This window comes from Pseudophryne corroboree, chromosome 1 (assembly GCF_028390025.1).
Source record: "Pseudophryne corroboree isolate aPseCor3 chromosome 1, aPseCor3.hap2, whole genome shotgun sequence".
Taxonomy (NCBI): domain Eukaryota; kingdom Metazoa; phylum Chordata; class Amphibia; order Anura; family Myobatrachidae; genus Pseudophryne; species Pseudophryne corroboree.
This window is the reverse complement of record NC_086444.1, coordinates 210,610,032-210,635,646: the sequence shown is the minus strand read 5'-3', so window position 1 is coordinate 210,635,646 and position 25,615 is coordinate 210,610,032. Positions and strand designations below refer to the sequence as shown.

Below are 25,615 nucleotides of genomic sequence, written 5' to 3'. Positions count from 1 at the left end.
AAAGGCTTTTTCACGGTAAGGACAATACGTGTTTGGATTCCCTGCCCGAGGGAGTTGTAATGGCGGAATCTGTCAACACCTTTAAGAATGGGTTAGATAAATTCCTAATGGATAAGGATATCCAGGGGTATGGTGCATAGTCATGCATTATAGTTACTATAAATAGGGATAAATGCAACGGCTGACAGCAGCATCAGTCAGAAATTTTAGTCAAATCATCATGCATAGGAGACCACAAATAGGTTGAACTCGATGGACAATTGTCTTTTTTCAACCTCAGATACTATGTTACTATGTTATACCCCTTTTACACCTACGAGCACGGGTCGCAGCCGGGAGCCTGACACGGGAGCTGCCCCCTGCTGCGACCCGTGCTCGGTCCCTTTCCCATTAGCAGTCACAACCCGGCATATGCCGGGTTGGTGACGCTTCTAGCTACACGGCAGGGGCGGCGCAGGGAGATCACATGATCTCCCAGCGCCGCCCATCCATACAGTGTAAACGGGAGCCGTGTCGCATCGACACGGCTCCCGTTTACACTACACCCTACCCGGATCATTCCCGTGTCCTACCCAGGTAAATAGCCGGGTAGGATTCACGGGTCACTTGATCCGGGTTTACCCTTTTCCACTTGCCAAAAACACGGGTAAATGCGCGCCCCCGTGCATTTACCCGTGTTTTTTGAGCTAGTGGAAAAGGGGTATTACTATTATTGCACTTAAAACATTATCAGCAACATGATGATGTAGCAAATTCTAACACACTAATCTCTCTCTCTACATATATTTAAGGAATGATTGATACGAGTATCAAAAAACAGTATAATTTGTATATTGGGGGTCATTCCGAGTTGTTCGCTCGCAAGCTGCTTTCAGCAGCTTTGCACACGCTAAGCCGCCGCCTACTGGGAGTGAATCTTAGCATAGTAAAATTGCGAACGAAAGATTAGCAGAATTGCGAATAGACACTTCTTAGCAGTTTCTGAGTAGCTCCAAACTTACTCGGCATCTGCGATCAGTTCAGTGCTTGTCGTTCCTGGTTTGACGTCACAAACACACCCAGCGTTCGCCCAGACACTCCTCCGTTTCTCCAGCCACTCCCGCGTTTTTCCCAGAAACGGTAGCGTTTTTTCGCACACACCCATAAAACGGCCAGTTTCCGCCCAGAAACACCCACTTCCTGTCAATCACATTACGATCACCAGAACGAAGAAAAAACCTCGTAATGCCGTGAGTAAAATTCCTAATTGCATAGCAAATTTACTTGGCGCAGTCGCACTGCGGACATTGCGCATGCGCAGTAGCGACTATTCGCTCCGTTGCGACAAAAAAATAACGAGCGAACAACTCGGAATGACCCCCATTGTTGGTATATAAAATACAAAGAGGATATCAGGCATCTTTATTTCCATCTACAGTAGTTTGACAATTGACAGAGTAGTGAAAGTGCTTGAAAAGAAGAAGAGAAGAATGCCTTTCCTACAGTTGCTTGCGCTCTGAGTCTGGCCTGTAGGTGGGTGTGTTTCCCAGAGAGAAGCCTTGGAATAGATCTGTCAGCCAGTCATACAGCTAATTAGCTCAGCCTACAACAAAGATAAGCAAGCCAGGGAGGAGGACCCCCGAGGGTCTTTAGATTCTGGCCTTTGCCTGATTGGCAGATGTTAAAAGAGATTTCTCCATAATCCACTGCATCAATGAACTACACACATTCAGCAGCAGAGGGATGGGATAATCCAGGCATGAGGATAGTTGTGCTGCAAGCAGCTGCAAGGGTACACAACTAACATGGACAGGACACTGGACTCTCTGCAACTTCTAGTCACCCAGGTGCTGCCTCAGAGTGACCCCAGCATGGTGTTCAGAGACTGTAAGTATATAAGAAATCTCTCCCATCGCAACCTCTGTTACTGGCTGGGGGATGCAGTGTGTGTCATGTGTTTCTGTAGAAGCATTGTTACTTACGATATAGTTGCTATTACAAAACCACATGCAGCATGTAAATAATGATATACATACACAGTACTGTGCAGGTTCCCATATTTCCCTAGACATACTTGCTAACTCCAGTTTGTGTCTCATTATGCCTGTTTTGAGGTATTATTTTGCACAATGTAACACTTTTGTATATTGTAAGTACAAAATGTATTTTGATGGCTGCTCCAAGTTACCTGTAGCCCCCCAGCTGTTGGGTAACTACAAGTGCCAGCATGTCCCACCAGTTTAGACTTGCAGTAGTCTTCAGGAAAGCAAAGTCTGTAATCTCATGAGTGGTGTATATATATAACCAATGGTTTATTTGTTGTCTTATATTTATATAACAATTCAATCACTTCCTATAACTGTGGTTTGTGGTGCAGTATGTTGTTATGCTTGTGTTGTTTTATTCTGTCACATTAAGTAATCATTGTGGACACTGGATAATTTGCGGATTGTTTGTTTAAAAATGCTATAATTTGGCTGAGAGTTGATAGGCAACTCGTGGCTCTGCAACCAACAGGGAATGCTGGCCTTTGTAGTTCCACAGCAGCTGTAGAACTTTTGTGGTTATATTTCATTTCACCAGACTAAAATGAAAAACTTTTATTTCTATGCAAAATACTTATTTCATACATATACAGCATACCAATCCATAAAATGACGTGTATATATATATATATATATATATATATATACTGCTCTACAATTCTGATACGTGTATGTATGTATGTATGTATATATCTATATATATATATATATATATATATATATATATATATATATATATATATATATATAACTGACGTCTCCGTTTGCTTAATGGCAGTAAAAACATATATTTGGGTACAAAGTGTCTCTCTCTCTCTATATATATATGCACTTTGTACCCAAATATCTGTGTTTTTACTGCCATTAAGCAAATGGAGACGTCAGACATTAATAGCAGTATGTTTAGTAAGTAATCATTCTCTTATTGTGACTATTAAGTACTAATATCCGTATGCCCCCAAACTCAAAGTGGGAGATGTTTCTCTGCTTCAGCAAGAGGTGCATGAGAGTTAATGAAACCAATATACTCCTCATGAGACTCCCCAGGAAGTGTGTGCTACAGAGTTACACAAAGAAAACGTTGAGGATTAGTTCATGTTAGATATGTTTTTGTTTAATATCTATAAGGCAAGCAGCGTTTGACAGCAACGGCAATCGTCTGGGAACTTGTAAATGTAAGGATCCCGTCAGCCGGTATTTTGACTGCATCCCATAAGTAGTAAGCACTCAGTGTAGGCATTGTACAACTGGGGAGAGTGAGCCCAGTAATTATGTTCTGCCAGCAGAGTGTGCACATGTGACTGTGGTTACCTGCATCATGCTTATGTGAAAGTGGATGCATGTGCCACTTGTACGATGTAAAACACATGGCGTACATAGAGTATAATAGTAATATTACACCAACATTTCTTCTTATTAGGTATTTACTGCAGCAAGTAAGGTCTTTCAGGTTTTAGGCTTCCGTTTCATATATTAGAGATGTAATGCAGCAGATTCCTGGTTCTCTAGAGTAATAACCAAGCACCATTTATAGCATATGGTTCTGCTCAGTGCCCATGCTCTGTATAAGCATCACCTGTACACACATAGGACAGCATAGGACATACATGCACAGTACATTCATAGCCTTCCTTTTGTTGTTTATACCATGTTCACACTGTCTTTTGGCGGGTTGCACCCGGGACTCGTGCACGAGTCCTTCCCAGGTGCAACCCGCTTGAGACCCCGTTCAGAGTGGCGGCCCGACACGGCATATTGCCGTGTCGATGACGTCACCGGGTCACATGCGGGGGCAGCGCTTGGAGATCAGATGATCTACAAGCGCCGCCCGCTCCTATAGTGTGAATGGGTCCCGGATCGCATCGATCCGGGAACACCGTTCACTCTTGCGCCTGACCCGGTATTGACCCGGGAATAACCCTTCTTTATTCACGGGTTAAAATACCGGGTCAGACGACCCGGGAACTTGCCAGGACCCCCGTTCACACTGCAAATCCGGATTACTGTGCGTTCACGTGCAATAACCCGGATTTTTAAAGGCAGTGTGAACGTGGTATAAGAGTAATTGTAACCTAAGTTGTGAATGAGAACTTTGCAGCTCTGAGGTACACCTGTTGTGTTGTGTAATATCTTACAGGCGCATTCATGAATTGAGGTAAATATATGACTAAGGGGTCTATGTACTAAGCCTTGAAGAGAGATAAAGTGGATGGAGATAAAGTATCAGCCAATTACCCCCTAACTGAATTTTTAAACACAGCCTGTAACATGGCAGTTAGGAGCTGACTGGCTAGTAATTTGTCGCTGGCCACTTTATCTCTCTCCAAAGTTTAGTACATAGACCCCTTACTACTTATTATAATGCATAGAACAGTTGGACTTCACAGTTTGGCTATTAAAAATAAATAGAAATAATATAAGTGTAGCAGTAGATACTGTATAAATTATAAGATATATTATGTCTTCCCCCTCCCCTGTAAACCCCCCACCCAAAAAAGAATATAATCAAATAAATATCAGTGATATTATCTCCCAGATAATGCAATCTTGGTATATTGGGATTAGAGTTTGTGAACCACACCACTTAGGGCTGGGTGCAAAGCACTGAGTATGGCAGCTTACAGAATGGGGGTCATTCAGGCCTGACCGCACGCTGACATTTTTTGCAGCGGTGCGATCAGGTTTAAAGTGCGCCTGCACATGGGGCGCAATGCGCAGGCGTGTCGCGCCCTGGCTACGGCCGTCGACAGAGAGCGACGGATCTAACGAAAAAAGCGATCGCTAGAAAATTGACAGGAAGAGGACATTCGTGGGCGTCAACTGACCGTTTTCAAGGAGTGTCCATGCGAACGTGCGTGTGCCCGGCCGTTTCCAGGGAGGGATCCTGACGTCAACTCCGTCCTGGTTCATCGCAGCGGGTGAGTAAGTCCTGAGCTGTGCAGAGACTGCACAAACTTTTGTTTGTGCAGCTCTCTGCACAAGCGTTTGCAGTCCTGCACAGCGAATCCCCCCTCCCCTGTTTGTGGCGATTACCTGGTCGCAGCAGTGCAAAAAATAGCCTGCGCGACCAGGTCTGAATTAGGACCCAATATCAGTATGCTGCAAACGGTGCATCACAAATGTGTTACACACCATCCTATATTACTTCAGAAGTATTACACATCAGCCTGTGCCCCACAAAAGTATTATACCCCAACCTGTGTTGATACAGAATCATTACACACCACCAGCATGTGTACCCACAAATGTATTACACCAACATGTTACTTCAACAACATTATACACCAACCTGTGTAGTCCCACAAATGTATTACACAACAATCTGTGGGCCCCCAATAAAGTATTACACACTATTCTGTGTGCCCCCACAAACATATTAAACACCATCCTGTGTGCCTCCACAAACATATTACACACCATCCTGTGCGTTGCCACAAACATAACACATTACACACCATCCTGTGTGCCCCCACAAACACAATACGCACCATCCTGTGTGCCTCCACAAACATATTACACACCATCCTGTGCGTTGCCACAAACATAACACATTACACACCATCCTGTGTGCCCCCACAAACACAATACGCACCATCCTGTGTGCCTCCACAAACATATTACAAACCATCCTGTGTGCACCCACAAACACATTACGTACCATCCTGTGTGCCCCCACAAACATATTACACACTATCCTGTTCCCCTACAAACATATTACGCACTATCCTGTGTGCCCCCACAAACATATTACACACCATGCTGTGTGCCCCCACAAACATATTACGCACCATGCTGTGTGCCCCCACAAACATATTACGCACCATCCTGTGTGCCCCCAAACATATTACGCACCATCCTGTGTGCCCCCAAACATATTATGCACCATACTGTGTGCCCCCCAAAACATATTACACACCATCCTGTGTGCCCCCACATACATATTACATACCATACTGTGTGCCCCCACATACATATTACACACCATACTGTGTGCCCCCACAAACATATTATGCACCATCCTGTGTGCCCCCACAAACATATTATGCACCATCCTGTGTGCCTCCACAAACATATTATACACCATCCTGTGTGCCTCCACAAAAGTATTACATACAGCCTTTATGCCCCAACAGGAACAATGAGCATTACTCCCACAAAATCTGTACTCAAGATTGTGTGTCGCCACAAAAGCACTACACCATTATTTGTGAGGTCACAGAATGATTGTGAGGCAAAATATCACTAACCTCTGCCCACTGAATACTTGTCCTCTCCAAAGCATCTGTGGGGCCCACCAGTACTGAGAAAACTGGCGGTCAGGATACCGACGCCAGAAACCAGAATTCAGCTGGAATACCGTCGGCCGGAGTTCCGACCGCCAGCTAATGTGGTCCATGCCACCACCTGTGGGGGAATAGAACGGTCACCACCAGGCCTGAATCATGGCGATTGCGGCGATCCAGCGAGGGGACACGCTGCGCTCGCCACCGGGATCCCAGCTGTCTGGTTACTGGCGTCGGTATCCTGAGCGCCGGGATCTCATACTGATGATCCCCTGAGAACTGTTACCATCACTGAAGCTAGATATTCCCCTATATATAAGCACCAGTTATGATGACAGTGAGAACAACATTTCACAATGTTGTATTCTGGAATCACTAGATCACCCAGCATCTAGCATTACAGATACAGACCTAGAATCTGTGGATGGAGGAGAGGCTAGAGCACAAATAGGTGGCTCCTCCAGCTTCCAGGTCACATTTTCTACACACCAAGGGGATTATCTACCAATGATAAGCACTGTATCACATACATTACTTGCCAACGACTCCCTGAAATAGTAGCAATCTCCATTACTCCCAGACAAGTCTAGCAATCTCTCTGATTGCACCTTATCCCCATTATGTAGCTGTTGTATTCCTGGGGAGAAAAAATATATATATCAGAGATATATACATTAACATGGGATCATAAAGGGGGGTACTGACGGGAGAGATGTGTGCTGAGCGATCTTAACACAGACCGCTCAGCACACATCTCTCCCCCCGCTCAGCACGGCGCGATGTGCTGAGCGAGGGGGGGGGGATGGGCGGGGGGACGCTCACTTCACACAGCGGTGAAACGAGCGACCCGCTAGATTGAGCCTGCATGCAAGCTCAGTCTAACACCAGCGATAGCGATGTATCGCTGTGGGGCATACATACGGCAGATCCGTGCTTAAAATCTAAGCAATCTAGTCAGCTTGCTTAGATTTTAAACCCAGATCTCTCAGTGTGTACCCCCCATAAGTGCCATTTCCCTGCATTGGCTATAAGGCACAATGAGCCCTATGGCTACATGCATTTTAAGTTTTCACTTATTTGGAACCACTAGTAAAACAAGTAGATCTTACTGACTGTGTTGGGGCTCATTTACAATTTGATGTAATCCATTTTTATGACACTCCTCTTGGATGTAGCAGCATACGTCCGCGCTTATAGTACTTTTACAATCTCCCAGAAAATGCTTTTACAAAAGTAGAAAAGTATGCTGTATCAGAATAGGGTAAAGAAACTCCTGCGCTTCCTCAAGCAGTGTCATATATTATGGAGAGATAGAGAGAGACATTTTAAACTGGTACCACTGCAGCACTCCTTTTTAAATCTCGTTTAAATCCCATCATTATTTAGCTCATTGAAAGATACAATGACTTAAATTGAACCACAGGGAGTGTTTCAGGGATGTAATCTTGCTGGGGACGGAAGCCGCAAAACTGGAACTATCCCAGTGACATAACTTATAATAACTCATATTGTACATGCAGTATTACCTCACACACATACAGTATATTGTAGATACACTATTTACTCACACACATATAATGCTTGCATGTTTGTAGTGATTAGAGGAGAAGAATGGGGGGTATTCTCACAGATCAGGTGGATGGTTTGAAAAGTGTAGTCTGACTGGGAATCAACCAAGTTAGACAATACCAACATTCCCATCAGGTCTGTTCTTTATATTTTATCCTTTCATCTACTTTCCTGTAAGAGGTTGAACAAATGATGTTCAAGCAAGATACTTTGTTGATGTTAAGCAGAACAAGCACCCATCACCATAAAATAAAGAGTAACAATGCAATTGAAATGTCTACTGTTTACAACTAATTTCAATGAAAACTTTCCATGTTTGTTCTTTAAAATGAATTAATTAACCCACCAAGCAAATTACAAAATGGAACAATTGTTTTGTTAATCTTAACCCTTACCTGTAACTGTACAGTTTATCATTAGACATGTTTATCCACTAGGAGGCGCCAAAGATTTTCACACTGTCCAATAATATACATGATTTCATAACTTATTCCTGCAAAAAACTAACCTTTATATGTGGAAGGCATATATATATTATTCCTACCTCAACCAGATAGTATATGTTTGACTATTATTTGTTATATACTACATTAATAAAGTCTTGTTAGCAAGATCTTGCCGTTAAGGAATGAAGGCACTATAATTAGCTGTGATAAACAGATGTAAAACAATGGGAGTGAACTTTTAAAGGGCTACTGAACCTAAAATGATGACATGATGTGAAAAAAAAAAAACGATCTTGTTACGTTCGCAAATACAGATGTAAAAAAACTTCCTCTATTGTTATCTGTGTCACTGCAAACTGGGCATATTTACTAAGCAGCAGCTTTTTGGCTTCTTCATTGATAATGGCAATACACGCTACAGTAGCCTGATTTGTCATTGATTACTATTGCTATGTTAAATTCCATAGAGAATATTCCACCTGTTGTCGGTGATCACAGACAGACAGACTACAATGAGCATATAAATATTGGTTTATGTTATTAGTGACTTATTTTTCTTCTTAAAAGCTGTTTATTCAAATATTTTTCAAGTATTGTTAATAAAAATAAAAAAATGAATAGAATAGGTGTATTCACATAGAATAAGAAAGAAGAAATTATTTTATACAAAACTGAGCAAAGATTAATTTTCGATTAGAACCAAAGGAGTAGTTGTGGCTCACTGAAATTCTAATTATCTCTATAAAACAGCCTTATGTGGGGTATATGTAGACTTGGATGTAAGAACTGGCATTTGGAGAGTGGAAGGGGGGGGGGGGGGGTTGTGATGTGCATGCATAGTGAACATACACACCTGGAAAAACAAAATAATGAAAACTACTAGGGGTGTGCAATAAGTTTCCAGATGTGCAGTGCATAGGTAGAGTAGACACATTCTGACTGTCTGCCTGTGAACTGTAATCTCTGACTATAGTTCTTGTGAAATGTCAAGATACAGAGCCGTCTATAATCCGCACCGCACACTGAAGAAGTCAGCATGTTCACTTCCTTTACAAACTCTTTATGGAGCTCAACAGAGGCAAGAGTGGTGTGTGACAGCAGGAGAGTTTTGACCGACTGCGAGCTGCTTTAGGGAAGGAAGCACCATCCCAAACCACTGTGTTTGAGTAGTTTGCAGAATTTCAGTTCAGGAGATGGTCCCTGGAAGATGAGGAGCGATGGCTGTGTCCGCCTCATTGCTGCCGAGCGTGCCATAGTTGAGGTGGACGCTAGACTGACCGTGGCCCAAACAGAGAGGAAGATAGGCATCTCATCAGGATCTGTCCACTTGACACTCTACAAAAAGCTTGGTCTCCACAAGGTTTCTCCATGCTGGGTGCCCCATCAGCAGACTCGAGGGCAGAAGGAGGCTTGGGTGACTTACTTCTCCAACAAGCTGGCCAGGCTTGATGGCGGTTGCTCAAACTCTGTCTGGGAGATCATCAGTGGTGACGAATCCTGGATCTACAGTGTCGACCCCAAGACCCCAGTCGGAGGTGCGCTCCCACAGAAGTTCCAATATGAGAACAGTATGGCCAAACAGATAGTACCAATTTTTGTGGCCAATACTGGTTTTGTAGCTACAGTACCATACCACTCATGCAGCAGTGCACCATCACTGGGGACTGATATGCAAGGCAATGCCTGCCATAAGTGCTGGAAACCATTTCCAGGCACCATCCAAGAACTTGCGCTCATGGTGCCCTTTTCCATCCTGGCAATGCACCTGCCCACAAGTCCAGGAAAATTGTGGATTTTCTGGCTCATGAACAAATCGAGGAGCTTGGTCATCTGCTCGTGTACAGTCCAGACCTTGCCCCCTATGACTTCTTCATGTTCCCATAAATCAAGTGCAAGATGCGTGGGATTAGTTTTGAGTTTTCGGAAGCAGCAGTGGAGACCTTCATCCAGCATGTAGAAGGCACTGGTCCAGCTTGCTTCACCAAGTGGTTTAAGCACATGCAACTTTGCACAGACTACTCTGGTGAATACTTTGAAAAAAATGTAATGTTCACTTCGTTTGTAATTGTAATACTTTTCATGCATCCGGAAGCTTATTGCACACCCATCGTATTATGTAAGCCGCTGACGTGGGGGGGAATTATTTTACCTGCAAATCTGACATTGTTGTGTAATGGAATGGTGATGTTAATTGCTGGGGGCCTGGTGGCCACCTAGGACCCCATAAGCTGTAGGGATTTTTATATTGTGAAATGAGATGCTTTTATAACACTTATAACTAGCTGGGACGTATCTGCAGGTGCTGTGAGATGCCCACATAACACATTGGGGTCTATTCATGAAGCAGTGAAAAGTGTGTAGAAGTATGCCAGTGGAGAAGTGCCCATGGCAACCAATCAGTGTTGAGGTAACATTTTTAAAGTGCATTCTATAAAATTATACATAGCAGCTGATTGGTTGCCATGGGCAACTTCTCCACTGGCTCACCTCTCCACACTTTTCACTGCTTCATTAATAGACCCATTCTGAGAGGGGGGCTAGGGGTCTGCAGTGTTAAAGAAAGCAAACTGATGGTGCAGTTTAAAAGAGGAAAACAGCCATATCCCAATGCAGAATACCTACGTTTCCTGCCTCCTACCCAACGTTCCTAATTTCAGATCTGGACACCTTAACTGATCACTGGCTCTCCTGGACCGTTTTAGCAGCACACACACAGTGGAAGGGTAATGTGCATAGGAGAAACTGACACAATTAGCACAGTCCAGGGAGCCAGGCATATGACACAATCCTTGAGTATGTGGACAGTGGAATTCACTTTCTGCGTCCGCATCCTATATAGGACGATGTAAATGGGCTGGCAACGCATCTATGAAATGTGAGGCGGGAGGGGAGGAATGATGATCACAACAGGATTTTTTTGGACAGTGTGCTGTGCGGGGAAAGATTTTGGAAATAATCAGTAATTGGCATCTCTCACCAGAGGGCAACATCAGAATTACTATGGTTCAACAGCAGATGATTGTGCCTAATTCTGGTATTCCAACACACTGGTGGCTGTTAATTATAAGAATCCTGTTTATCAGCTCTATAGCTCTCCTCCCCCCACCCTCCTGTCATCATTCTATGGGGTGACCCAATCAGAGTCTGGTCATTGCCTCCGCTCACCTCCTACTTGGCGGAGTGCTGTGTAAGCTCTGCCAACTGCATTTTATCTCTCTATCAGAAGCACCCTCTCTCCTTCCATCCAGATCACCAGCATGTCAGTAGTGACATAGGACAAGCAGCTGATATTCACATGTCAGTAACCTACTTTTATAAAACATTTTCAGTATTAGGCAAATTATGGCAAATTAAATGCATACTTTTTTTTGTTTAAAGAGTTTTTTGTTATCTGTTTTAATCCAACCTGCCCAAATCAGCTAAAAATAAAGATAAATAAAAGGGGACCAGATCAAAGTTGTAAATGCTGTTCAATACTGACAACTTCCACTGATTGCTCTGCACATTCCGGACTGCAACTTTTGATGAAATTCCTGGCAATATATAAAACATAAATATATAATAATTGCCGCCTGGGTGCTACAGATGTTGCTAGACTCCAGAGGTACAGTATCCTAAATCCATCAAATCAGGAGGATTTTCAGCTTTTCGCTCCTCTTAGAGACTTAATGGGCTGAAACATGTAACCTAATAAACAGACTCGTTTTGCTGCACGGCTGCAAGTAGTCAGAGAACCCTTCTGTACACATCCATACAACGAGGGGTATGGGTCGTTGGGTCGACCCAATTTAGGTCGACAGTCATTAGGTCGACCACTCAAGGATGTCATGGGCACTAGGTCGACATGGGAATTAAGTCGACATGTACTAGGTAGACAGGTGAAAAGGTCGACATGAGTTTTTGGACTGTTTTTGGTGTCGTTTTTTTCGTAAAGTGACGGGGAACCCCAATTAGTGCACCGTGTCCCCTTGCATGGCTCGCTTCACTCGCCATGCTTCGGGCAAGGTGCCTAGCTCCGCTCGGCACAGGTTACCGTTCCAATCGTAGTCCACGTGGATCGTCAAGTATCGGAATTTTTTTTTTTTAAATGATTTAAAAAAAACTAATGTCGACATTTTGACCATGTACATGTCGACCTAATGATCATGTCAACTTAATGCATGTCGACCTTCAGTGGTCGACCTAATGACTGTCGACCTCAGCTGTGTCGACCTAACGACCGTATCCCAACAAGAGAATAGTGTGTTTGGGGCAGATACCATTTTGACTTGGTGATTAGGTAGCAAAGTGGCATAGTTATTTCCAGTACCAATTAATCCTAAGTACCTACTTACCTTCTGCTCGGCGTGCTAGGTAATGTTGCCACGTGCAGAAATCTTGCTGCAGCCAAAATTGTCTTTTCCTTCCCACCTTCTGTCCATTGAGAAGCTTATCAACAGTCAGTATCCGTCACTGGGGGGCCTTCGACAGCAGTGACGGCACCCATAGATGCAGGACAGTGGGGGCTGATCTGTCATTGGATCTTGTGACACCTCATTCCCTGCAGATTAGCAGATGATTGTGTCCCGGTGGTGGCAGACATCTCAGGTCAAATCACGCCAGTCAGGTCCACGGAAGCCAGCAATTGCAGGAAGAAACACTGCTTCTCCAGAAATGGTTGAGGCTAGGGCACATTGTTGCATTTTTCAAAACGGGCAGGGCACATTACACTGTTAAAATATCCTGATATAACTACAACCTGACATTCAAAATCCATCCCACAGCATGGGTGGCTCTGTGCCAAGTATCCACCGTGCCATAGTGCCAGGGCACTTGTAGCACCCTAGTTATACGACTGGGCGGACATGTCAAAGCTACAAATAAGCATCTTGATACAATGCAATAGTAAGAGTAAGGTTTGCCGAGTTGTTTCATTCTGACAGGAAAGGAGTGAGCATGCTCTCTGAGGTTACACAGGGAACATGTCCTGACAGCACAGTAGGTTTTTAGAGAAATAGAAATAATTTATGCTACTTTGTGTTTGAAATTGGAGAACTTTTAGAAACATTTTGATTACGTTTCCATAAGGATCTACCAGACAGAGCCTCCAAAATATTCAATGTAGGTATACCATTGACTGACCAGGAATGTATTTGTATTACTGAATGTTGTAGTGTTATCTGTCCACAGGAAATAGATGGACCGAGGGAACGCCAAGTTTAAAAAAAAAAAACAAAAACCTGGCTTATTTCACATGTTTATTACTAGAAAGGCCAAGAGGTTCTTATCTGCCGTCAAATGATATGTTTCTATATAAGATCATTGGTTTGGGGGACTTCCGGTTCCGGCGCCCATGTGAGGAGACGCTGATCACTACAGCTCTCCTGCAACCGGAGCCCGCAGAGCCGCCTCCCCGCAGCGCTTCTCCGCGGTCTGCACACTATACCTGTGGGAGAGTGTTGGGCACTGGATGGATAAGTTTCTGTCCCCTAAAGTCCAGAGATCGTGGTCTGAAAGACGGCCTGGGGAATCCAAGATGGCCGCCGCATCCAGCTCACAAACAAGCCTGCAAGCTGCTGGCAGTGATAAACAGGCTTCTATGTCACAAGTTTGTTCTGCAGGTGGGTCTGACCGTTCCCCTGACTCTCCAGTGACCTATTCAGTCGTGGCGAGGGCTGTCAGGGATGCCATGGAGCCTGTTATGGAGGCTCTTGCTTCCAAAATGCAGCAGGCAGTGAAAGATCTTAAATCACAGCTTAAACAATTGTCTAAGACTGTCATTACTAATGAGCACAGGTTAAGGGAAGACTTTTCGGGACGTCGGGACTTCAAGCACAAATATGATGTTTTACAGAAATCCCACTACCAGCTAATTAACAAGATTGATGATCTTGAAAATAGATCTAGAACATCGAATCTCAGAGTGCTGGGGCTTCCAGAATCATTGAAAGGCCCTGACCTGGTTACTTTCCTGCAAACATCCCTGCTCGATTTATTACATGTACAAGATGACTGCAATGGCTTAGTTATTGAGAGAGCTCATAGGCTCTAACCTCCACGTTCTTCACCTAACAGCAGACCATGTGTGGTTATTTTCAAATGCTTGAACTTTGTCCACAAGGAGGTGATTTGGGCAGCATCCAGGAAGCATAGGAATTTGCAATGGGAGGGCAGCCGTTTGGACATTTTCCAGAATTACTCCGCAGAGGTGTCCCGAGCGCAACGTGAATTCTCTCCTCTCTGCTCTCGTTTGGTCAAGGCGAATAAGAAATTTGCTTTGCTGTTTCCTGCCAGACTTTATACTGTATCTTTCAGGGCTCTTCTTTTAAGGATGTTACTAATACCCCTTTTCCACTAGCTGTTTTTACCCGTGTTTTTGCACGGGGGCGCGCATCAACACGGATTTTTAGTAGGTGGAAACGGGTCAACACGGGTTGAGTGACCCGGGAATCCAACCCGGCTATTTACCTGGGTAGAACACGGTAATGACACGGATAGCGGTGCAGTGGAAACGGTCATTACACGTGTTTTCAGACCCGAGTAACGCTCTGAGACGCTGATTGGTGCTTCTGGGGCACTGGAAGATGATGTCATCCCTGGGAGACACGCTGGGCACATGCAGGCATTGAGGCAGCAAACAAAACACTCTGAAGTCGCGCTGGGTACATACAGATCTTTTTATTGCAGCAGCTTCCAGACAATATACAGCAGCAGAAGCTCCAGCACAGCAACATGGCTAGCCATATCTGGTCAGACACAGAGATCAAGGAGCTGCTTAATATTCGGGGAGAGGAAGAAATAAGAAGGCAGGTGACTGGAACAGTTAAGGATGCTATCGTCTACAAGAACATATCCCTTATGCTGGCAGAAAGGGGCATCCAAAAAACCCAGCAACAAGTCGTTAACAAATTGAAGGCACTACGCAGACAATTCACCAAAGTACACGACCATAACCGCAAGAAAAGTGGTGCTGGGCGTATGGAATGGCCATATTATGACCTATGCTATAGTGTCTTCGGCAAAACTGCGATAACAAATCCCATAGCACTATCGTCATCCAGCTCTGCCAGTCGCCAGATGTCAGTCGACGAGGACTGTGACGAAACACAGCACAGCCTTCCCAGCTCACAATGCAGCCCATCATCCCCGCTGCTTATATCGGACAGCAGTTTTGAAGACTCGACCGTCAATGATGATTCCATCAGTGCCACTATTGAGGACGTACCACAGTCTCAGGCGGAGACGTCGCAACCCCCCAAGACCACGACTTTGCGCTCAAATAGTAAGTATTACCATTACAAATACAGTTGCAGCAGTCCCTATATGTAAAGGCATGGTAATGTTGCAGAGTATAGCTAGTGTGCAGGTGGGAGAAGGCCACAGACACGTATATGATACCACTGCTATTTTTTAATAGAATCATGGTAATGTTGCAGAGTATAGCTAGTGTGCAGGTGGGAGAAGGCCACAAACACGTATATGCTACCACTGCTATTTTTAAATTGTTGCTTACATTCTGTTTCATCTCCTTCACAGTCTACAACGTTCCACAGCGGAAAAAGAAACTGAACAAAACAGAACAAACGGTCAAAGCAATGAAGTCCATTATCTTGGATCACCTGCGTGAGGCAGATAGTGAGCTCAATGCCCAGGAAGATGCACGGCTTGAGAGATTCCTTGCGTCAGAAAAAGAAATGCATCAAACTTTTATGAGTCAGTTAATGACCATGCATGATAGGCAGATGACATTTTTTGAACGCACGTTTGCACGTACCATAGGGAATACCACACAAACACAACAGCAAGACACAGCCTACCCACAGCACCCATATGGTCCATACAACTATGAGCCTCCCTCAAATCCCCCAACACAAATCCCGCAGTCCTCAGAATTTCGGGTATATAGACAACTGCCCTAGAGCAGCGGGTTATAAAACAATGTTTGTGTTTTAAGGTTATGTTTGCACTGTATCCTCAACCCTGATACCTACAAATGCAAACATTATTTTGATTTTACAGAGTGCCCTGTTGGCACTTTAAAGTTTTATAGTGTTACCTCAGAAAATGGGCAGTGGGATCCAGATATTTGGGCTACCTTTTTATATTGTTACCTCAGAAAATGTGCGGCAGTGCGATCCAAATATTGGGGGTGACCCGATATCTGCCAAACCAAACATTAGGTTTTTTTTTATACAGAGTGCCCTGTTTGCACTTTACTCTTTTACCTCAGGGCAGGTGTCTTCACCATGTGGCCCTCTAGCTGTTGTGGAAACACATAGCAACACATGCTGGTACATGTTGTTCCACAACAGCTGGAGGGACACATGTTGAAGACCCCTTGCGTTATGTGGAATTTTACATGTTTGCACTTAAATATTTTATAATGTTACCTCAGAAAATGTGCGGCAGTGCGATCCAAATATTGGGGGTGACCCGATATCTGCCAAACCAAACATTAGGTTTTTTTTTATACAGAGTGCCCTGTTTGCACTTTACTCTTTTACCTCAGGGCAGGTGTCTTCACCATGTGGCCCTCTAGCTGTTGTGGAAACACATAGCAGCACATGCTGGTACATGTTGTTCCACAACAGCTGGAGGGACACATGTTGAAGACCCCTTGCGTTATGTGGAATTTTACATGTTTGCACTTAAATATTTTATAATGTTACCTCAGAAAATGTGCGGCAGTGCGATCCAAATATTGGGGGTGACCCGATATCTGCCAAACCAAACATTAGGTTTTTTTTTATACAGAGTGCCCTGTTTGCACTTTACTCTTTTACCTCAGGGCAGGTGTCTTCACCATGTGGCCCTCTAGCTGTTGTGGAAACACATAGCAACACATGCTGGTACATGTTGTTCCACAACAGCTGGAGGGACACATGTTGAAGACCCCTTGCGTTATGTGGAATTTTACAGTGACATGTTTGCACTTAAATATTTTATATTGTTACCTCAGAAAATGTGTGCCAACTGTTTAAAAGGAAAAATATAATAACAACTTTTGAACCAAATTTTTATAACTGAAAAAACGAAATAAACAAAAATTGTTTGCACACAAAAACTTGTCTGTTTTCTCTACTGCAACATTGTTTGAAGATTAGCTGCAATGGTGGCCCTTATGCACTCGCTGGCAGCGTCATGCCCCCCCACCAAGCCTGGTGCATCATGTACAGTGACCCCCGCCCCATGATCATGTACATTCCACTCGGGGAGAAAGTTTTCCTTTTGTATCTCACATATGTTATGGAGAATGCAGCAGGCCGCTACTATATCTGGCATTATTTTCAAGTCCACATCATTCCTCTTCATGAGGCAGCGCCAGCGTCCTTTTAAACGCCCAAACGCATTCTCCACTGCCATACGGGCCGAACTTAGGGCATGGGTATATGATGTCTGTTCGGGGGATAAGTGAACATGCTGGGTGTAGCCCTTCATTAGCCAGCGCTGTAATGGGTATGCTGCATCACCAATGAGATGGACCGGGATGTCCACACCATGTACGATCACCGATTTCTGTTAATAAAACATTAATATTATTACAGGGGTAAAACTTGACTATTGGTTTATGGGCGAACATTAGTTTAAGTAGTAAATAATCTTACCTCTAGAGGGAAAAGCCATCCACCAAGCTTGTCCTCAGCAATACTGTAAAGATCGGAGTTGGCGAGAACCCTTGCATCATGTGACCGTCCGGGCCACCCTATGAAGACATCTGTGAAACTAAAAATAAAGGTTTATGCATTATCATAAAACAGGCCAAGCCTATTTCAAACACATTAGTGAAACAGTGCTTACCAGTATTTGTGGTCCACTACAGCTTGCAGAACAATGGAATGCCAACCCTTACGATTGTAATAGTCTGCTGGGTTGTCATGGGGGGCGATGATGGGGATGTGGGTCCCATCTATGGCACCAGCACACTGTGGGTAGCCACGCTTCTTAAACCCTTTTATAGTCTCATCTAGCCGCTGTCCTTGTGGCAAGGAAATAAAGCGATGGTACATGGTATCCAGCAATGCCCGCGTGACCTGGTAGACAATCTTGCAGACCGTGCCAATCCCTACTCCAAATAAACTGGAAACTGTGCGATACTCTCCAGGGGTAGCATACCACCAGAGAGCAATCGCTAACCTCCTGGCTGGCTCAATGGGCTTACGGAACCTGGTGGTCTGCATGGTTATTGCGGGGGACAGTAGTTCCAAAACATACTCGAATGTAGCGCGAGACATCCTGAAGTTTGACATCCACTGCTCCTCCTGATATGCTAGAATAGTCTGCATGAATGCTTCCCCATGTCTGCGATCTCTCATCCACATTCTTCGGCTTGGTGTACAGTTCATTGTTATTAAAGAAATAACAACAGTGGATGATATACGCGCTCTCCTCCTTTTCAAATATTTGCGTCGATAGGTAGCCCTCTCTGCAAAGAATTGAGCTCTCCTTCTCCAGCTCTGCAGTAGGTAGCACAAGGTGAAAAGCTGCATCAAGCTGTCTGTAGCAGAAAGCAGCAGTAAACTGCAAACAGTCTGCGACTCCATGCTAGACACAGCTACTGCACCGGCGTCCATTGCTGCAATGCTGTGAGCAGGCCCCACCCCTCCCTTTTGGTCCTTTTGATGACATCATCTTGATGAGACAGTAAAAAGTCCATTTGTAATGACAGCAATAGGCTTTTACAGAGCTTACCCGGGTTAAGTGGAAACAGATCAGACACGGGAATAACCCGTGTCGAAGTGTAGTGGAAACGGGGGAGCCGACACGGGTTGTAGCCGTGTTAAACATCCCGGATCGGACACGGTACGTAGGTGGAAAAGGGGTATAATGTGGCTGATGCGGAAGCTTATATCCTTGAAGCTACTGAGGCTGATAATGACTCCCCTCAGGCTAATGATGTTCAAGACTAAGATGGCTGAGTATTCCTCTGGGAGTTGATTTCGTTTTAAGTGCTGTTTCCTTGGATGTTGTTTAGAGGGTCGTTGCAGCTGTTGCTTTTCTATTTGCTCAGGATCCCATCCCCATACAGTTATTTGTTGTCATTGAACATCATCAAATCAAACGTGACTATTTCTTGTTGCTCTAATGTCTCCCCCTCACCCTTTATTTACACTTGGCGGAGATATACTTCTTAATGTTTCTTTAATACTGCTCTGTGTGCTCTGTTGTTTTATTGTTTTAATATTATTGTGTTTGTCGTTTTTTTCATATGTTGCGCTCACCATTTTTCGATTTTTTTATTTTATTGCTGGCACTTCTGCTGTTTCATGCAGCATCAGTGCTTGTTTAAACCAGTCGTTATTGGTTGCTATGAAGGTGTGACTGTCCTCCGTAGGACTTTCTTACTCCGTGTTGTTCTGTATGTGTTATTGCTTTCTTTTTTTTCTTTTCTCCCTCCTCTTTTTTCCCTGGTGTAATCCCCTGCTTGTCTTGTGTTCCCCTATGGTCCTTATATGTTTTTATTGCCATGTCTGAAGTCCAATTCTTATATTCCTTTTCATGTATAATGTGGGTCATTATTTATTTTGTTATTTTGACGGATGGCTAGTCTGTCGATAGGCACCTGGAATGTGGGAGGCATCAACTCTCCGGTCAAACGTAAGAAGATTTTACTATATCTTCGGAAAATGAGGGTTGATCATCCAGGAATCCCACCTCATGTCTAATGAGGTGGTAAAACTGAATACTATGGGTTGGTCTGTGGTGGCCTTTTCTTCATTTTCTTCTAAAGCGCGAAGTGTAAGTATTTTGGTTAGACAATCTATCCCTGCTTCCATTCATGCAGTTCTAGATGATGCTCGGGGTAGATATGCAATAGCTGATGTAACGTTGGCTAATTCTATGGGGGTCATTCCGAGTTGTTCGCTCGTTGCCGATTTTCGCAACGGAGCAATTAAGGCAAAAATGTGCATACGCATGGTACGCAGTGCACATGCACTAAGTATTTTAGCACAAAACTTAGTAGATTTACTCACGTCCGAACGAAGAATTTTCATTGTTGAAGTGATCGGAGTGTGATTGACAGGAAGTGGGTGTTTCTGGGCGGAAACTGACCGTTTTCTGGGAGTGTGCGGAAAAACGTAGGCGTGCCAGGATAAAATGCGTGAGTTTCTGCAGAAACGGGGGAGTGGCTGGACGAACGCAGGGCGTGTTTGTGACGTCAAACTAGGAACAAAACGGGCTGAACTGATCGCAGTGTAGGAGTAAGTCTCGAGCTATTCAGAAACTGCTAAGAATTTTCTATTCGCAATTCTGCTAATCTTTCATTCGCAATTCTGCTAAGCTAAAATACACTCCCAGAGGGCGGCGGCCTAGCGTGTGCAATGCTGCTAAAATCTGCTAGCGAGCGAACAACTCGGAATGACCCACTATGTTCCTATTATGCAATTTCTCTATCGTCCTAGTGGATGCTGGGGTTCCTGAAAGGACCATGGGGAATAGCGGCTCCGCAGGAGACAGGGCACAAAAAGTAAAGCTTTAGGATCAGGTGGTGTGCACTGGCTCCTCCCCCTATGACCCTCCTCCAAGCCTCAGTTAGTTAGATTTTTGTGCCCGGCCGAGAAGGGTGCAATCTAGGTGGCTCTCCTAAAGAGCTGCTTAGAAAAGTTTAGCTTAGGTTTTTTATTTTACAGTGAGTCCTGCTGGCAACAGGATCACTGCAACGAGGGACTTAGGGGAGAAGAAGTGAACTCACCTGCGTGCAGGATGGATTGGCTTCTTTGGCTACTGGACATTAGCTCCAGAGGGACGATCACAGGTACAGCCTGGATGGTCACCGGAGCCTCGCCGCCGGCCCCCTTGCAGATGCTGAAACGAGAAGAGGTCCAGAATCGGCGGCAGAAGACTCCTCAGTCTTCTTAAGGTAGCGCACAGCACTGCAGCTGTGCGCCATTTCCTCTCAGCACACTTCACACGGCAGTCACTGAGGGTGCAGGGCGCTGGGAGGGGGGCGCCCTGGGAGGCAAATGAAAACCTTTTTTGGCTAAAAATACCTCACATATAGCCTCCGGGGGCTATATGGAGATATTTAACCCCTGCCAGAATCCATTAAAGAGCGGGAGACGAGCCCGCCGAAAAAGGGGCGGGGCCTATCTCCTCAGCACACAGCGCCATTTTCCCTCACAGAAAGGCTGGAGGGAAGGCTCCCAGGCTCTCCCCTGCACTGCACTACAGAAACAGGGTTAAAACAGAGAGGGGGGGCACTAATTTGGCGTTAGAAATATATAAAAGATGCTATAAGGGAAAACACTTATATAAGGTTGTCCCTATATAATTATAGCGTTTTTGGTGTGTGCTGGCAAACTCTCCCTCTGTCTCTCCAAAGGGCTAGTGGGTCCTGTCCTCTATCAGAGCATTCCCTGTGTGTGTGCTGTGTGTCGGTACGTGTGTGTCAACATGTATGAGGACGATGTTGGTGAGGAGGCGGAGCAAATTGCCTGTAATGGTGATGTCACTCTCTAGGGAGTCGACACCGGAATGGATGGCTTATTTAGGGAATTACGTGATAATGTCAACACGCTGCAAGGTCGGTTGACGACATGAGACGGCCGACAAACAATTAGTACCGGTCCAGACGTCTCAGAAACACCGTCAGGGGTTTTAAAACGCCCGTTTACTTTAGTCGGTCGACACAGACACAGACACGGACACTGAATCCAGTGTCGACGGTGAATAAACAAACGTATTCCTTATTAGGGCCACACGTTAAGGGCAATGAAGGAGGTGTTACATATTTCTGATACTACAAGTACCACAAAAGAGGGTATTATGTGGGATGTGAAAAAACTACCGTAGTTTTTCCTGAATCAGATAAATTAAATGAAGTGTGTGATGATGCGTGGGTTCCCCCCGATAGAAAATTATGGGCGGTATACCCTTTCCCGCCAGAAGTTAGGGCGCGTTGGGAAACACCCCTTAGGGTGGATAAGGCGCTCACACGCTTATCAAAACAAGTGGCGGTACCGTCTATAGATAGGGCCGTCCTCAAGGAGCCAGCTGACAGGAGGCTGGAAAATATCATAAAAAGTATATACACACATACTGGTGTTATACTGCGACCAGCGATCGCCTCAGCCTGGATGTGCAGAGCTGGGGTGGCTTGGTCGGATTCCCTGACTAAAAATATTGATACCCTTGACAGGGACAGTATTTTATTGACTATAGAGCATTTAAAGGATGCATTTTCTATATATGCGAGATGCACAGAGGGATATTTGCACTCTGGCATCAAGAGTAAGTGCGATGTCCATATCTGCCAGAAGATGTTTATGGACACGACAGTGGTCAGGTGATGCAGATTCCAAACGGCACAAAGGTGTATTGCCGTATAAAGGAAGAGGAGTTATTTGGGGTCGGTCCATCGGACCTGGTGGCCACGGCAACTGCTGGAAAATCCACCGTTTTTACCCTAAGTCACATCTCTGCAGAAAAAGACACCGTCTTTTCAGCCTCAGTCCTTTCGTCCCTATAAGAGTCATATCTGCCCAGGGATAGAGGAAAGGGAAGAAGACTGCAGCAGGCAGCCCATTCCCAGGAACAGAAGCGTTCCACCGCTTCTGCCAAGCTCTCAGCATGACGCTGGGACCGTACAGGACCCCTGGATCCTACATGTAGTATCCCAGGGGTACAGATTGGAATGTCGAGACGTTTCCCCTTCGCAGGCTCCTGAAGTCTGGTTTACCAAGGTCTCCCTCCGACAAGGAGGCAGTATGGGAAACAATTCACAAGCTGTATTCCCAGCAGGTGATAATCAAATTACCCCTCCTACAACAAGAAAAGGGGTATTATTCCACATTATATTGTGGTACTGAAGCCAGAAGGCTAGGTGAGACCTATTCTAAATCTAAAAAAATTTGAACACTTACAAAGGTTCAAATCAAGATGGAGTCACTCAGAGCAGTGATAACGAACCAGGAAGAAGGGGACTATATAGTGTCCCGAGACATCAGGGATGCTTACCTCCATGTCCAAAATTTGCCCTTCTCACTAAGGGTACCTCAGGTTCGTGGTACAGAACTGTCACTATCAGTTTCAGACGCTGCCGTTTGGATTGTCCACGGCACCCCGGGTCTTTACCAAGGTAATGGCCGAAATGATGATTCTTCTTCAAAGAAAAGGCGTCTTAATTATCCCTTACTTGGACGATCTCCTGATAAGGGCAAAGTCCAGGGAACAGTTGGAGGTCGGAGTAGCACTATCTCGGATACTGCTACAACAGCACGGGTGGATTCTAAATATTCCAAAATCGCAGCTGATCCCGACGACAAGTCTGCTGTGCCTAGGGATGATTCTAGACACAGTCCAGAAAAAGGTGTTTCTCCCGGAAGAGAAAGCCAGGGAGTTATCCGAGCTAGTCAGGAACCTCCTAAAATCAGTGCATCATTGCACAAGGGTCCTGGTAAAGATGGTGACTTCCTACGAAGCAATTCCATTCGGCAGATTTCACGCAAGAATTTTTCAGTGGGATCTGCTGGACAAATGGTCCGGATCGCATCTTCCGATGCATCAGCGGATAACCCTATATCCAAGGACAAGGGTGTCTCTCCTGTGGTGGTTACAGAGTGCTCATCTTCTAGAGGGCCGCAGATTCGGCATTCAGGATTGGATGCTGGTGACCACGGAGGCCAGCCCGAGAGGCTGGGGAGCAGTCACACAAGGAAAAAATTTCCAGGGAGTGTGATCAAGTCTGGAGACTTTTCTCCACATAAATATACTGGAGCTAAGGGTAAATTTATAATACTCTAAGCTTAGCAAGACCTCTGCTTCAAGGTCAGCCGGTATTGATCCAGTGGGAAAAACATCACGGCAGTCGCCCACGTAAATAGACAGGGCGGCACAAGAAGCAGGAGGGCAATGGCAAAAACTGCAAGGACTTTTCGCTGGGCGGAAAATCATGTGATAGCACTGTCAGCAGTGTTTCATTCCGGGAATGGAAACTGGGAAGCAGACTTCCTCAGCAGGCACGACCTCCACCCGGCAGAGTGGAAACTTCATCGGGAAGTTTTCCACATGATTGTAAACCGTTGGGAAATACCAAAGGTGGACATGATGGCGTCCCGTCTGAACAAAAAACGGGACAGGTATTGCGCCAGGTTAAGAGACCCTCAGGCAATAGCTGTGGACGTTCTGGTAACACCATGGATGTACCAGTCGGTGTATGTGTTCCATCCTCTGCTTCTCATACCTAAGGTACTGAGACTTATAAGACGTAGAGGAGTAAGAACTATACTCATGGCTCCGGATTGGCCAAGAAGGACTTGGTACCCGGAACTTCAAGAGATGCTCACAGAGGACTTATGGCCTCTGCCGCTAAGAAGGGACTTGTTTCAGCAAGTACCATGTCTGTTCCAAGACTTACCGCAGCTGCGTTTGACGGCACGGCGGTGGAACGCCGGATCCTAAGGGAAAAAGGCATTCCGGAAGAGGTCATTCCTACCCTGGTCAAAGCCAGAAAGGAGGTGACCGCACAACATTATCACCACATGTGGCAAAAATATGTTGCGTGGTGTGAGGCCAGAAAGGCCCCACGAAGAAATTTCAACTCGGTCGATTCCTGCATTTCCTGCAAACAAGAGTGTCTATGGGCCTCAAATTGGGGTCCATTAAGGTTCAAATTTCGGCCCTGTCGATTTTCTTCCAGAAAGAAGTGGCTTCAGTTCCTGAAGTCCAGAAGTTTGTCAAGGGAGTATTGCATATACAACCCCCTTTTGTGCCTCCAGTGGCACTGTGGGATCTCAACGTAGTTCTGGGATTCCTCAAATCACATTGGTTTAAAACCAGTCAAATCTGTGGATTTGAAGCATCTCACATGAAAAGTGACCATGCTCTTGGCCCTGGCCTGGACCAGGCGAGTGTCAAATTGGTGGTTTTTTTCTCAAAAAAGCCCATATCTGGTTGTCCATTTGGACAGGGCAGAGCTGCGGACTCGTCCCCAGTTCTCTCCCAAAGGTGGTGTAGTGTTTCACCTGAACCAGCTTATTTTGGTGCCTTGCGCCTACTAGGGACTTGGAGGACTCCAGGTTGCTTGATGTTGTCAGGGCCCTGTAAATATAGGTTCCAGGACGGCTGGAGTCAGGAAAACTGACTTGCTGTTATCCTGTATGCACCCAACAAACTGGGTGCTCTTGCTTCTAAGCAGACTATTGCTAGTTGGATGTGTAATACAATTCAGCTTGCACATTCTGTGGCAGGCCTGCCACAGCCAAAATATGTAAATGCCCATTCCACAAGGAAGGTGGGCTTATCTTGGGCGGCTGCCCGAGGGGTCTCGGCTTTACAACTTTGCCGAGCGGCTATTTAGTCAGGGGCAAACACGTTG

At 45.1% G+C, this 25,615-nt stretch overlaps 1 protein-coding gene across 1 annotated transcript in view; it reads left to right on the top strand.

Moving 5' to 3' along the window:
* Positions 1–1,565: 1,565 nt before the first annotated feature.
* The window catches only part of LIX1 (limb and CNS expressed 1), a 278,166-nt gene continuing 254,116 nt past the window's right edge, over positions 1,566–25,615 (top strand). The window contains exon 1 of the mRNA XM_063964057.1: positions 1,566–1,866. Within this exon, the coding sequence (XP_063820127.1) occupies positions 1,785–1,866 (82 nt within the window). The 5' untranslated portion in view covers positions 1,566–1,784. The remainder of the gene's footprint in view (positions 1,867–25,615) is intronic.